The sequence below is a fragment of the Oncorhynchus masou genome, chromosome 21, assembly GCF_036934945.1.
Source record: "Oncorhynchus masou masou isolate Uvic2021 chromosome 21, UVic_Omas_1.1, whole genome shotgun sequence".
Lineage (NCBI taxonomy): Eukaryota > Metazoa > Chordata > Actinopteri > Salmoniformes > Salmonidae > Oncorhynchus > Oncorhynchus masou.
This window is the reverse complement of record NC_088232.1, coordinates 46,624,292-46,640,128: the sequence shown is the minus strand read 5'-3', so window position 1 is coordinate 46,640,128 and position 15,837 is coordinate 46,624,292. Positions and strand designations below refer to the sequence as shown.

Genomic DNA, 15,837 nt, shown 5'->3' with positions numbered 1-15,837 from the left:
CCTGCACAATGACATTGGTCATGCCCTTTGCTCAGGCTCCACACCTTATGAATAAGCAAAGGGCATGCTCAAATGGCTCTGGCAAAATATGTAACTCTCTGGGCATTCAAGTCAACTTCTCATGGTTTGTGATCAGCTTGTGGTAGAGGATGTCATGTGATCATGACAGTATATAGGGGCTATGATACAAATGTGATACAGCCAGCCATTAGCCTACTGAGAAAAGGTCTCAGTAAGAGGATTTCAAAGCATAAGTGTGCTCACAAGTGCCGGTTTAGCAGCACAATCTTTAAAAAACCAAACCACAAGTTGTCTTGATTGACTGTTGTCAGAAGAATAGCAACTTTTGTTTCCAAATTTTTTAGGGCCAATGACTATCACAGCTATTTATCAACAAATCGAATTAAACAGTCAAACTATACAAGATTTCGTGATAAGAGTGGCGGTCTCTGGAATGAACACTGTTTGCCTGATCGCTTGTTTGGTTGAACTTCTTTGTTTACATCGGATGTTTGTGAGAACAGGCCAATGAGGAGGGTGACATGCTTTGGTGGAAAAGGGGATTGTCAAGGGTGTTTAACTACGGTTCTCTCTCCTGTCAACCAAGGATGATTTCAACTCCTCCCTAGAAGCAGGATCGTAAATTCATTAGGCAGCAAACAGATGAAAACAGACTGGAACCAGGAGGTATCTACCTGAACTTGTCCAATAAGAATCAATTGTTTTTATTTTCTGTTGCAAAACATTTAAAGTTTTGCACTAGTGAATACAACCCTGCATTACCAGGACAGTTAGACTGAGACAATAATATCGGCCTCTACACCTCAGAGGTTTGCAGGAATTAGTGTGTCTGATTATTCTTCAAAAAAATATTGAGTGAAATTCAATAGGATCTGAACTGTGTAGCTTAAAAACCTGACTGACACATACTAGTTACTATGATGTCTAAAAAATTGTAATTTAGTTGAAAATAGCTTATCCCAATAGTATCAAACACAGCCAACTAGTTTTTAAAAGATAATGAAAAGGATTGAGGTTAATTCCACTTAAATTCATGCATTTCAGTAATGGGATTGGTCAATTTACTGTTGATAATCAGTCATGTCTAGATGACACACACACTTTCACACTCACTATATATGCTGCTGCTACTGTGTATTATCTATCCTGTTGCCTAGTCACTTTACTCATATATACACATACATAGGTACCCCTGTACATCGACTCGGTAGTCATGTTATTTTTACTCATTATTGTTATTTGTTGTTCACTGTGTATTTATTCCTAGTCTCACTATTTCAACTTTTTTCTATATTTATCTTTAACTCTGCATTGTTGGAAAAGGAATTGTAAATAAGCATTACACTTTTTGTCTACACCATGTGACAAATAACATTTTATTTGGATTTGATTTGGGGTACAGATTTTGTCAAATTGACATCGTAAATAGATTTTTGGGGGCTTTCAGCTAACCCTAACCCTTTTCCTAACCAAATCTGCTACGCTAATTCTCCTAACCTGCTGTGTAAGTTATCCTAAACCTGCTATGAAAAGTCAATTTTGACAAAAGCTGCATCCCTTTTAGACAGAACTATGGAAACCCATTCCCATTTTTTTTTAGGTCAATACAATCTCATCATTTCAAGATACTAAGTAGAAATTTTAAGATACGCGAGTCAACATTTCGGGATACTATCTCAAAATGTTGAGATACTAAGTTGAAATTTTCGAGAGAGTAAAGCAGGGGTATTCACCTCTTACCCTGCCAGGGCTGGAGCCTGCTGGTTTTCTGTTTTACCTGATAATGAATTGCACCCACCTGTTGCCCCAGGTCTAAATCAGTCCCTAATTAGTGGGGTACAACTGGTTTCAAGGTCCAGAGTTGAATTTGAGGGTGGTAGAGCATACTTATAGGATATGTTTCTTCATTTGTAAAATTGTGTGATTTCAGAGGTGGCACCACAGGTCCAAGATATGGTGGGGGAGGGGGGTAATTTCAATAAACAGTCAGGATACATCATCTCACATTTTATAGTTCCTGCAATATGTGTTGTGCAGACAGGGGGGTCCTCGGGCCCAGAGTTTTTCCTGATCTGCTAGGCTAACCCAGTGGTTCTCAAACCTCTCCTCGGGCATCCTCAGCCAGTTCATGTATTTGATCTATTCCAGAACTAGCACACCTGATTCAACTTGTCAGCTAACCCTTGATTAGGTGAATCAGGTGAACATCTAACACAAAATTGTGAAAGTCCCTAGAAGAGATTTGAAAACCACTGGGCTAACCTAACCTTTATCTCCCTCACCAACTTCAAACATCAGCTATCTGAGCAGCTAACCGATCGCTGCAGCTGTACATAATCTATTGGTAAATAGCCCACCCATTTTCACCTACCTCATCCCCACAGTTTTTATTTATTTACTTTTCTGCTCTTTTGCACACCAATATCTCTACCTGTACATGATCGTCTGATCATTTATCACTCCAGTGTTAATCTGCAATATTGTAATTATTCGCCTACCTCCTCATGCCTTTTGCACACATTGTATATAGACTTCCCTTTTTTTTTTTGGTCTACTGTGTTATTGACTTGTTAATTGTTTACTCCATGTGTAACTCTGTTGTCTGTTCACACTGCTATGCTTTATCTTGGCCAGGTCACAGTTGTAAATGAGAACTTGTTCTCAACTAGCCTACCTGGTTAAATAAAGGTGAAATAAAAAAATAAAAAAAATAAAAATAAATAAAACCAGATAAAACTCTGGACCCTAGTTGGAGGGTATGATATAGTAATAAATCAGCTGTAAAACAGTTTTATATGGGCTATGATGGGACCAGATTATTTCTGACTAGGTCATATTGTTTAAAACATTTTTGGCAACAACTGATTGGAAAATAGAACTAACATGGCGGAGTTTGCTTTATGCAGGTTAGAGTCCTGTAGACCTTTGTTGCTGTAAGTTGCTCACACAGTATGTCATCACTATTTTGTCTATCTAATTCCAATCAATTTTTAATTTTTAAAAATTGAACCTTTTATTTAACTAGGTAAGTAATTTAAGAAAAATTCTTATTTACAATGACGGCCTATCAGGGAACAGTGGGTTAAATGCCTTGTTCAGGGGCAGAACGACCTATTTTTGCATCGTCAGCTCTGGGATTCGATCCAGCAACCTTTCGGTTACTGGCCCAACGCTCTAAACACTAGGCCCTGGATTGATACATTTTAATACAAAACCAGATTGGATCACATTCACATTTTCTATTAATGCGAATAAATGGGCCGATTTTAGGCTGTAAATACATGCTGCAATAGTTTGTGTCGGGGGGCTAGGGTCAGTTTGTTATCTGTTTGTTATATCCGGAGTACTTCTCCTGTCCTATCCGGTGTCCTGTGTGAATTTAAGTATGCTCTCTCTAATTCTCTCTTTCTTTCTCTCTCTCTGAGGACCTGAGCCCTAGGACCATGCCTCAGGACTACCTGACATGATGACTCCTTGCTGTCCCCAGTCCAACTGCTGCTCCAGTTTCAACTGTTCTGCCTGTGATTATTATTATTTGACCATGCTGGTGGTCATTTATGAACATCTTGGTCATGTTCTGTTATAATCTCCACCCTGCACAGCCAGAAGAGGACTGGCCACCCCACATAGCCTGGTTCCTCTCTAGGTTTCTTTCTAGGTTTTGGCCTTTCTAGGGAGTTTTTCCTAGCCACTGTGCTTCTACACCTGCATTACTTAGGCTGGGTTTTCTGTACAGCACTTTGAGATATCAGCTGATGTAAGAAGGGCTATATAAATACATTTGATTTGATGTTAACGCTTTGTTTACGGTGGGCAGAGGCAATCGGAGCGAAAAGGCTTTTCTTGCCTACCTGCAGCTTTGATTGTTCTCCGTAGGCTAATTAATTGAATCACAGATTAATTGTGCACGAGTTGGCAAATCATGTGACAAATCAGTCTCAATAGTCGTTTGTCCCTTTAATCAACGCGTGTCAATATTTTGTATTAAACTGAATGTTCAAGTGTTGGGGCATATGCCGGCTCGTCTGCCGACAGCGCTGCTGTGTTGATCTCTGCAGCATGGATAGATGGAAATCGCCACATAATACTACACATGAAGAAGCTATCTCGACATTTTTAGTTAGTATGTCAATGTTTAGACAGTAGCTATCGACGTTTTAAAAAAATCGTGGCGGAAATGGCCTTCCATACAAAACCTTGATCATCTGCCACTCTACTAGGCAAGCCCGTGCATGGGTGTCTAAGAAACCCCATCGATGAGAAACTCGCGGCGTGAACGGGTCTTCGCTAGTTACAACTGCCACAAAGTCATAAACCACGCCTTGTTCTATAATTAATCTTCTTAACATGTTTTTTGAACCTAAACCTAACCACAGTGCTAACCGGATGTCTAACCCTAAACTTAAATTAAACCCCAAAATCTGTTTTTCGTTTTAATTAATGTTTACGAAAGCCATTTTAAAATATATATTTTTTTACTTTGTGGCTGTGGTAACTAGTAGAAACCGCGTGAACGTGGCAGCCATTTTACATCCTCAAGAGTGAATGAGTGGAGCCGGACCAGTGCCGGGAGTTTTTACACTTTTTCCTCTTTTAATTCTCACATTTTCCTTCCGAAACAATCAACACCATAGAAGTTGGTGATCCATCGGCAGGTATGATGAATACTACTAACTGGTCACGTGATCATAGTACAATGTATAGCTAAAGTCTGTGAGCTTGTGGTGTTTCAAACAATGTGGAAACTGGTGGTTGGGACGGGTTCTACAGACCGGCTTTTTGAAAATGGACTCTCCCTATGTGGCGGCACGTTGACAAACCACGAAGCTAGCTAGCATACTACAAGAAGGCCTCTGTTAAACCAAATATGCTGGTAACATCAACCTATGACATTCGAGCCAAATTATGTCAACCAGCAAGTTACATATGAGCTATCATGTTTTTAATGTTGCTAGATAGCTAATTTAGCCAAGTGAGCTAATTCTGACAGATCAGAAATGACACATGTTCATTGTCACGGGCTAGCCCAGCCCGTGGCTAACCCAGCCTGCCAAGGAGCTATCAGCAACGCGTGAGCGTGCAAACTTCAAGATTATTGCCTTCTGCCATAGTTTTAATGCAACTCGCGAGCTAGTTCTTCAGCTAACCGATGTTGGCTAATAAAACATTTCATTTCATCCCGCCAACGTAGCAAACTGGCATGCTTAGCTAGTAAGGTTTGTTATTGCGTCTTGACAGCGTGAGGACAATCATTAGCTAGTTAGTACCGCATGCTATTATTTAGCTAACGTTGGTTAGCTAGCTAACGTTAAGTTGTTGGGCTATAGACAGTTTTTGGATAACGCAGCTAGCTAGTTGACGTTGGCTAACGTTAGGCCACAATGCTAACTACGCGTTTTTAGTTGATATAACTACTTAGCAACCCAGCTAAATGGATTAGTTAGATATTGGCTGCAATGAAGACTTGGCATGAACTGAAATAACCGGAGTTCAATTTGACTTACATTTATGCTCGCTGAGTTTGCTTACCAGTTAATACAGTGGCTTGAGACAACGTATCAAACATTTGTTATAACCATTGTTAATAGTTAGTCGACCACGTAGTATAGTCCTGTACACATGCTTGTTGACCGGTTTGCTAGCTACCGGAAACTGGTGGTAGTTACACTACCGAAGGAACACGTGTATCAACTATAACATTAGTTAGTGCTAAAGTCAGTAATCAGTAGACTAATTTATCATTTAGCAATCAGGCCAAGCCCTTGTAAATGTTAGTTAGCGTGTTCTGCAAATGTGTTCTTCAAACATATTCCAAAGGCGGGAAATATGTAATTGCGTGTACACACATTTTACCATGTAGCCTAGCTAACTGTCCTCACAAATGGAAATGAAATTAACGTATGCAGTTAAACTTTAAAAAAAATCATTGGTATTCATAAGTGTCAGCATTATCAAATTTGACAGACATGCAAAATCAAATATTGTAATTAAAATGTGACCTGATTCCACTGTAAGGGACCACATGGACCCATGTGTGCCTGTTGAACATGACATCCCCCAAAAGCTCTCAACAGCCTTGCACTTGACCCAGCATTAATTTGGCTCATTGCATTTGCACAGATTTCTGGAGACATGGCCACAGAACATATTAATGGAAATGGTCCAGAAGAACCAATGGATACCACTGCTGCAGTTACCCATTCTGAACACTTCCAGACTTTATTAGAAGCTGGTTTACCACAGAAAGTTGCTGAAAAACTAGATGAAATTTACATAGCAGGTAAGGCACACTGAATACCCAGCATATTTGTATACATAATTAAAAATGTTGCTATTGCATGTGCTGTCATGTATTACATTACATTTTGAATGTGGGAATTGGGATCCTCAAGCAACTTTTTGTGGTTTCCTACCAAAATGGGTACTGCAGTGTTATGAAAAAAGAGAATTTGGACACCACCAATATCGGTGTGAAATAAATGTCATGTCTACATTTCCGTTGTCTTAGAGGTACATCTGGGCAGAGATCACTGGCGACACGGCCAGTGTTGTGTTTAAGAATTCAAGTGTATCAGCACAGATGAGCGGCGAGTTAGGCCACAGTTCGGCGGAGGTCTCTCTGTACAGTCTCAGGCAGAGAATTCAGCCAGATGGGCGCATGCAAGAACAATGGCAGAAGCTGTCGGTGGCTGGGACAGGTGATGGGTCTTCCAAGAGCAGAATGTCGACACACTCATTAGGAACGCACAGTGCAGAGGACTGTTACATCACATCTGTTGTGATTAGTTCTGCAAGGGTTGAAGGTGCTGTTACTCAATGCACTTTGTCCCAAAAAAATCTGACGATGTTATCTGAAGTATGACTGCATTATTAAAAATTTCAGATATCCCCCAACGCAGCTATAGCCACAAAAATAAGAACTTTGATACCTCCAAACATGCATTGCGGCTAGATCCGTTTTGAGGAGATATCCCGTAGTTCTGTTCCTGCTAGTAATGGATGTTTTCTGGTGTCTCCTCAGGTTTAGTATCTCACAGTGACTTAGATGATAGAGCGATCGAGGCTCTGAAAGAGTTCAACGAAGAAGGTGCTCTGCAAGTTCTGTTGCAGTTCAAGGACAGCGACCTCTCACATGTCCAGGTATGTTTGGAGGGGGACGGCGTAGTAGAAGTTGGGTCAGCTGCATAATTAGTATGAAAATGTATGCTCACTACTGTCGCTCTGGTTAAGAGCGTCTGCTAAATGACTCAAATGTAAATGATTAGACTGCACTGTGCGTCTTTAAATTAAATGCTACCATTTCACCATCTAAAGCAGTGTTTCCCAACCCTGGTCCTTGAGTACCCCCAACAGTACACATTTGTATTGTAACCCTGAAGTAGCACACCTGATTCAACTTCTCAACTAATCATAAAGCCCTGAATGAGCTAAATGAGGTGTTTGTCCAGGCTACAATGAAAATATGTACTTTTGTGGGTACTTGAGGACCAGGGTTGGGAAACACTGCTGTATATGTATTGATTATTATTTTTATATTTTGTTAAATTTGTTATTTTTTTACTCAACAGAACAAAAGTGCCTTTCTGTGTGGAGTTATGAAGACATACAGACAGAGGGAGAAACAGGGGACCAAAGTCTCAGACTCCAGCAAAGGACCAGATGAGGCCAAAATCAAAGTATGGTTTTAACAAATATTCTTGAAATAAGCGATCATAGAGATTTTATAAAGGTATCATTATTTTATGACGTGCAGTTGTTCTCTGGAGGGTGTTTGACCTGAATTATGTTATTTAAATGAACAGGCCCTGCTGGAGAGAACTGGCTACACACTTGATGTGACAACGGGTCAGCGGAAGTATGGAGGCCCTCCCCCGGAGTCGGATCACTCAGGGACACAGCCCACGATCGGTACAGAGGTATGTCTCTACAATATTTAAATAGTGTTCGATTAGTGTGTAATAGTTTTCCTCGGTGTGGATGGTGTTTCTGCATTCTGTGTCCAAATGATGAAATCATGTACTTTTTCCTGGAGTGACTTCAGTTGCATTGATGGTTTACCGCTAAGATCTGACTGGACACATTAATTCTGTATTTTGGAGATTTATTTTAACAATGTTTCTTTCACACCAAGATAACCTCCATTTTGCTATCATCTCAGATTTTTGTTGGCAAGATCCCCAGAGATCTATTTGAGGATGAGCTGGTACCTCTGTTTGAGAAAGCTGGGCCCATTTGGGACCTGCGTCTGATGATGGATCCACTCAGTGGCCTCAACAGAGGTTACGCCTTTGTCACTTTCTGCACTAAAGAGGCGGCACAGGAGGCTGTCAAGCTGGTATGAAACACTTGTGGTAAACTTCTCTCCTGACAGAACAGTAGGAATGGATCATTTAAGCCCACCCAACCATGTCATGAACTCTCTTATCCTCTCCCCACAGTGTAACAACAATGAAATTCGACCCGGCAAACATATTGGCGTGTGCATCTCTGTGGCCAATAATAGGCTGTTTGTTGGTTCCATCCCCAAGAGTAAAACAAAAGATCAGATTGTGGAAGAGTTTTCTAAAGTCACAGGTAAGGTTGAATGATCCTCTGGACATTTTGAAAGGCCAGTCATGTTGTCTTGGCAAAAGTGATTGTTTCCTTGGCTTAGCAGTAACTTTGACAACTGTCTGTAGACGTTGCCTTACTATCACTGAATGATAAAGCACTAGAGCAGGGCTGCCCAATCCTGGTCCTGGAGGACCAAAACACCTTTGTTTTTTGTTTCTACCTGGCAGTTAATTGCACTCACCTGGTGTCCCAGGTCTGAATCTGTCCCTGATTAGAAGAGGATGAAAAACAGTGCTTGGGCCCTCCAGGACAAGGATTGGCAGGCCTGCAGTAGTGTGTTATATTGTGTTTATTCTGAGTAATGTGAGGGCTATATTTTGTAATGTAATAGTTCATTCCCAATGTGATGGTTCTGTGTCCAAATGATGAAATGCATATATTCTACCCTGGAGTAAATCTGTTTACGCTGATAGTTTACCGCTAAGATCTGACTGGACACTTAACTGGGCACAAATCAACAGTCTCTCGGGACTAATGTCCAAAGAGAACAGCTGTGTCAAATAAAGGAGACACTAAATGTTTTGAGTAAACTGAAGGGAACATTATTTGATTGCATAAAGTCTTGAATGTGAAATATTCTCTTCTGGTGCCAACTTTTGTATGCTTTTCAGTAAGGTACTCAGAGTTCAATATTTTGACTTGGCATTGCATATGGAGGAGCTAGAGCGAGCTGTCTGGTGCACTGGTCACTGTTCAGCTAGGATACCCTTTATGCCTTTCCCCTTCTGCCCCTCTTTCAACAGAGGGTCTTAACGATGTCATACTGTACCATCAGCCAGATGACAAGAAAAAGAACAGAGGCTTTTGCTTCTTGGAATACGAAGACCACAAAACTGCAGCTCAGGCCCGCCGCAGGCTGATGAGTGGCAAGGTCAAGGTGTGGGGGAATGTGGTGACTGTGGAGTGGGCCGACCCCATAGAAGACCCTGATCCTGAAGTCATGGCCAAGGTATGGGGGGCAAAGATAACATGGTTCATTTTGCTTGTGGATAAATTGTGATTTGATCTTTGTTCTGTCTATCCATAAACTTGTAGACAAACACTGTTTTGTGTTGGAGGCTGTTGACCAAGGAGTAAGAATAGAGGTAACCACCTGTGTCTGAGAGCCAGAAACGGATTTACGGGATTGATAACCCACCACTACTTTTCCCCTCCCAGGTGAAAGTGCTGTTTGTCCGGAACCTTGCGAGTACTGTAACGGAGGAAATACTTGAAAAGGCCTTCAGTCAGTTTGGCAAGTTGGAGCGGGTGAAGAAGCTGAAAGACTATGCCTTTATCCACTTTGAGGAGAGAGACGGAGCAGTCAAGGTACAGGCTGGAGTCTTTATATTTCTCTAATGAGAGTATCACGAAATTGTGGTAAAAATTGCATTTTGTTTTTGAATAGTTATTAAACTTGCATCTTGACAGGCCTTGGCCGACCTGAATGGGAAAGACCTGGAGGGAGAGCACATTGAAATAGTCTTCGCCAAGCCACCTGATCAGAAGAGGAAAGAACGCAAAGCCCAGAGGCAAGCGGCTAAAACACAAATGTAAGCAAACCATTGATTTGCAGTTATTCGAGACCTTCATTATAGTTACATTGTTGGGCCCCCTTTCATCATTGAGTTCTCTTGAGTGACTGAACAGAGAAGTTTAAAACATGAAAAACATAAAATTCTCGTGTCCTGTATGGTTACTAAACAGGTGCATATCCTCTCGCCTACCCATTCTTCACAGGTATGACGATTACTATTTCTACGGCCCGCCCCAGATGCCACCTCCCACAAGAGGCAGAGGACGAGGCGGCGGCCGTGGTGGCTATTCCTACCCCCCTGACTACTACGGCTATGACGATTACTACGATTACTATGGCTACGACTACCACAACTACCGGGGCGGCTATGAAGACCCCTACTATGGCTATGAGGACTTCCAATCTCCTGGCCGAGGACGATCCCGAGGCGGAGCCCGTGGTGGTGGTGCCCTATCCTCCCGGGGCCGTGGAGCCGTCACGCCCAGGGGCAGACTAGGGGGTTTCTCCCAGCGAGGAGGAAGTGGCCCTGGATCAAGCAGAGGTGTGCAGGGGACCAAAGGGTCACTGGGTAAATGGGGACTAGCTGTGTTAATAGTCAAAGCAAATCTTTGCCATCCGCTATATGTTAAATGCAAACATACTATTTGGACAGGACTTTTTCCCCCTTAACTTGAATTACCTTTTTATACAAATATTATTTTTTTGCCTGCATTTGTCTTCCTTATTTGGCATAAATTGGCCCAAGGTGTGTGAGAAGCCTAGAAAGTAGGGAATCAGTCATACAGATGGACCCATTTTTACTTTTGAAAGCTGGGCTAGATGTCCCTGACATTAAATTGGGAAAAATGTTATGTATGCAAATGTCTTTAACTTTATGTCCAGATGATGAAATACTTATATTCTATCCTGGAGTAACTCTTGTTACGCTGATAGTTTACCGCTAAGATCTGATTGGACACTTTGGACATTTTAGGTTATTATATACATGACTAGAAGACTTCCTCAGATTTGTGTCCATTGATGGGCAAGTATGCTTATTCTCAACATTTGAAGACAACTGCCTTGACTGATGTCACCTTTCAGAGCACCAACTCTGAAAGGTCTGTTCCTCTGCATATTTAGATTAGCATATATTTAAATCCGCATATTAGGATTACCCTGAACTAGTTTTATATAATGTTAAATGACTGAATGTCATTAGTGATGTTTATATTCTGTATCTGTTGCTTGGCCAACAGGGAAAAGGGCTCGAGGCCGATCCTGACCTGTCACTATGAAGACTGACCTACTATGTTGGGTTACACCAGAAGCGGCAACGGATACGGATGGATAAGTCAGCGAAATGGTCCAATATTCCAGCCTTACAGAAGCATCTCCCCCAAACTGCCACCTAAACAATCACCAGATTATTTAGATACACACACACACACCCTCCCCCAATGCCATTTTAGATAATTATTGAAGAATTTGCACTTTTTAAGTTTTAGTTTGAAGTGGCTCAAAGGAGCTTGATGCTATTGTATATTTTTGTGCTAATCGGAATTTTTATTGTCGGAATATCCATGTTAATCTTAATCGTTTGATTTGGATGTTTGAAGAGAACATCTGCAGGTTTTGGGTGTGACCACCAGGCATGGATGTCAGGCATTCCAGGAAAGTGGTTCTTTTCAGAACTTGTCTTTTAAAGGGTTGGTTAACTACCTCAGTACAGAGGATTAAACTACCCTGCCTGTACTGTAAATAGGGAAACTATATTGATGAAAGCAGGGCTTGTTTCCTACAAAATATGCACAAGAGCAGCAGAACAACCGAAAGTACTTAATGTAATATAGTAATTTTGTTGCAGTTCTGACACTGCAAACAGTCAAACTGGCCGTGCAAAATAATTGCATATGATGAGCCTGAACAAGCCCTGCTTTTATCCTATTTTCAACTGAATTAGCTGCCTTGCTTATTCAGATTATTGTAGTTACTGGTTGTATAGTTTGGAAAATGTTACTTTTGTAAAGGCTTGAACATCAACGAAGGCATCAACTGCCTTTGAAAAAGCCCTGCAGTGTCCCTTTGCCACTCCAATGGATTAAAAAAAAAAGAATAGAACATAATTATGTTCAGTCAGTTACACCCCCCCCCCCCCCCCATTTAGTTTAAAAGAAATGTCCCAATCATGTGAAATCTTGAACAGTCCCCCTCTAACTCTAAGCCAGCTACTATTTAGTTAAGCCACTTGATTGAAATGAATTGCCCGTGTGCCTGTAGCTGTTTCAGGGGGGTGGGGGATCGTTGTCATTGTGGTCAAAGGGATACTGCAGCTATGATTTGTATTCCATGTATAGCAAAAAGGATACCGAACTATTCATCCGGTTTTGTACACAGTTAACTCCCTCAATAAAATCATTACAACCACCTTTTGAAAAGATGTTAGCAGTTTTAAACCATTGTTGGTGGCCAACAACGTTTTTTGCATTCCTGCAAATAAATTGTTTTATACTGTAAAATGGAGGTGAGTGTAACTTATTTTTGTAATAAAGTTTTTGATTTCTATTTGTGTCTTACTCTCTGTATGACTTTCTGTTGAACCATCTCAGTTATGCACTGATTATAGCATAGAATTGTAACATATCCTTTCTGATTCACACAACACAGGAAGCACTGCTTTCTCACGCAGGGATTCTTCAACCAGAGGCACATGTGTACTGTCCTGTGATTTCAATTGAATCATTACGTTGATCAGTACTTGGCAGTGACACATCGGTTTGTCGTCAGCCTGCTGCAACATGAAATGAGCGTTGTAGAGATTAATATATGCTTTGCTTTTAGAATATTGTGTATCTTCATCGTTATGATAGAAGGTGATGTCTACATATAGGCTATAAAAATAACGGCCAACAATGTTGCGTGATCCCATAAGGAACCGGAGGTGACAAACATGGCGAAGACCGACTCTCGTTATTTTGATGACGAAAACACATGTTGGGTGTATGATTGATATTCATAAATACAAAGACCGTGAATGCATGGGGAAGCCATTGTTTACATAAGCAAGTCTTCCGCTAAGGGACAGCTCGAAATGTAATGGACATGGGTGTTCCAAAATAGGGGTGAGTTTTCTTTTCTTTTTTGGGGGGGCGGCACAGGGGAGGGTAGTGGTTTTTTTCTTCTCTGGTTTAAATTCTCTCTTCTGCACATACTTTCCCTATAAACAATAGCTTGACTTTTGATATTACCATAATACATTTTAGAAACGTTTGGTATGGTGTGGCTATTATGAAGCTTTAGTTACTGCAGGCCTATGATAGGAAGGCAGTGGCTCTCCAACTGACTGACAGTTGAACTTGAGGTGAGGAAGACTCAGACTTGACATAGGATGTCGGTGGGCGGAGCCGGGAGGGTTGTCAGCGAAATGGGACACACTTGGGCCCGGGCGTGTCTCGGGGATAAATACACCTTTCCCCCATTCTTTGAGGAGATTCCATGCAGACGTATATTTGTTTGTGTAATTTTGTGGTTTGTTTGTTTTGGCACTGTCTATGCATGCAACCACTCACCATTGTTAATTGTATATAGTTTACTTTAGTTAATAAATATATTTTTGTTATTACTTGATCTCTGACAGTGTCAGCTATGATAAGGTTAAAATGGCTGTTACAGATTTATGAATTGCTTCCTGAGACTTACCTCAACGATTTAGAACTATAAAAAAGGCTGATAAACAGACATGTTGAATTTGCGCAAGAGTTATCTTCAGTTCAAATGTGGGGTTCCGCCTCTGCGGTTACGACTTTCCAGGGGCTGTGTGATCTGATTATGCTAGAGCAATTTAAGGACACAATCCCTGATCGTATAGCCACGTACATTAAAGATCGAAAAATGTAGACTGTCTCCGAAGCTGCGGTTTTGGCGGATGAGTATGTTTTGACACACAAGTGGCTTTGCAGAGCCCCGCATTTGGAGGGAGTGGGGACGATCAGAGATTTTGGCCTGGCCCACTGAGACCCTCTGGTTTACGGGCAGAGCTTCATTCATCTAGGGTTGAGCCTGGCTCCTGTGGTAAAGCTTACTTAAGTCAAGTGTCACTCCTGTCATTGTTCAGGTCATTGGAAAAAAATGAATGTCCTGTTCTTAGGGCTAGGGGTAAATTCAGTACTAGAGCTAAAGTTAAACCAAGCCTACAGCATTAGCAGCGCCGGTCCCACATCTGTTCACTCCTCTATCACTGCGTTTCGCCAGCAGTGAAAGTCCCAATTGACTCAGATCGTTTACCTTTCGTGACGATCATGAGGGACACAGGTGATTCTGAGTCGTTTGTGTTAGTCTGTGTTACCCTTCTCTGCTGAGACTGATTCGGGGAATAACTTGGCCGGTGAGCGTGTTTGGCCTATTGTCTCCACCTCTAGTGGTTTCTGCTTAGCGGTAGTTTGAATGGATGACCGCGCGCATTTTCCCACAGGTGTTCTCTGCGTGCGCAGTGAAGCGTTCCATGAGCGGTGGCGACCTCGTCGCTGCACCGGATAACGATGTTACAAAGAAATCTGTCAGTATTTTTCCTGTGATCGCGTTATCTGTGCCCCGCTCCGATCTAATCAATACACAACTGTGACACCGCCTTAGAAGAGTCACGTGACTGACCACTGTTTATTTTGTGTTGTCCTATAGCTCCTGCTTTCTATATATATTTTTTAATATATTTTTGTTATTCCTTGATCTCTGCATTGTCTCCCTTTTTGTTACGGACTACGAGCCAGTTAGTGATAATCATACAGTGGACACCTAAAGCCTATAGGTCATTAGAAAAGTAGCCTGAAACACAAGGAACAGTGAGTATTTTTGTAAGTTGTTATAGGTTGTTTTTAAGTTTGGCCAACATCCTGCGTTTATTGATGGTACTGGCTGTGCCAGGTTGACTCTGAATGCATATGGATGTCTGTCAAATTTCTTAAATGTCTGGAAAATTAAAATCTTCCCTGTCATGTCCGGTGCCAAATTTTTCGAAAAGAAACTGAAATGGCATATCGTTTCAGAATATTCACATGGAAATCTGTCGTCAATTGGATGGGAACTTAGACACCCTAAAGACTCTGGCAAGTGCACTAGTCCAGTGTCACTTTGATTATGCCTGCACATCATGGTTCAACAGCAGCCCCAAACATCTAAAGAATAAGCTAACAGCCAAACAGCTTGTAAGAATAGTACTTAAACTCCCACCTCGTACTCATCTGGAGGTTGAGCATTTTTTCCTCTTTGTAATATCTACGTAATTGTATACTGAACAAAAACATAAACGCAACATGTAAAGTGTTGGTCCCATGTTTCATGTGTTGAAATAAACGATCTCAGAAATATTCCATATGCACAAAAAGCTTATTTCTCTAAAATGTTGTGCACACATTTGTTTCCATCCCTACTCGTAAGCAATTCTTCTTTGCTAAAATAAACCATCCACCTGACAGGTGTGGCATATCAAGAATCTGATTAAACATCATAAGCATTACACAGGTGTACCTTGTGCTGGGAACAATAAAATGCCATTCTAAAATGTGCAGTTTTGTCACACAACACAATGCCACAGATGTCTAAAGTTTTGAGGGAGCATGTAATTGGCATGCTGACTGCAAGAATGTCCACTAGAGCTGTTGCCAGAGAATTTGTTAATTTCTCTACCATAAGCCATGTTGTTTTAGAGAATT

The 15,837-nt window shown here is 41.3% G+C and overlaps 1 protein-coding gene across 3 annotated transcripts; it reads left to right on the top strand.

The window, feature by feature from the left end:
- Positions 1–4,527: 4,527 nt before the first annotated feature.
- Positions 4,528–12,694, top strand: LOC135508418 (heterogeneous nuclear ribonucleoprotein Q). Of its 3 annotated transcripts, none has more exons than XM_064928579.1 (12): positions 4,528–4,676; positions 6,142–6,301; positions 7,043–7,161; positions 7,590–7,697; positions 7,824–7,937; positions 8,180–8,356; positions 8,460–8,595; positions 9,378–9,583; positions 9,793–9,942; positions 10,045–10,166; positions 10,354–10,718; positions 11,389–12,694. In XM_064928579.1, exons 2-12 carry the CDS (start codon positions 6,154–6,156, stop codon positions 11,412–11,414), a joined length of 1,671 nt encoding a protein of 556 aa, XP_064784651.1. In that variant the 5' UTR covers positions 4,528–4,676; positions 6,142–6,153; the 3' UTR covers positions 11,415–12,694. The 3 variants fall into 3 exon arrangements, with proteins under 3 accessions (XP_064784651.1, XP_064784653.1, XP_064784652.1); XM_064928580.1 differs by having other exon boundaries at positions 4,529–4,676; positions 10,354–10,691; XM_064928581.1 differs by lacking the exon at positions 6,142–6,301.
- Positions 12,695–15,837: the final 3,143 nt, after the last annotated feature.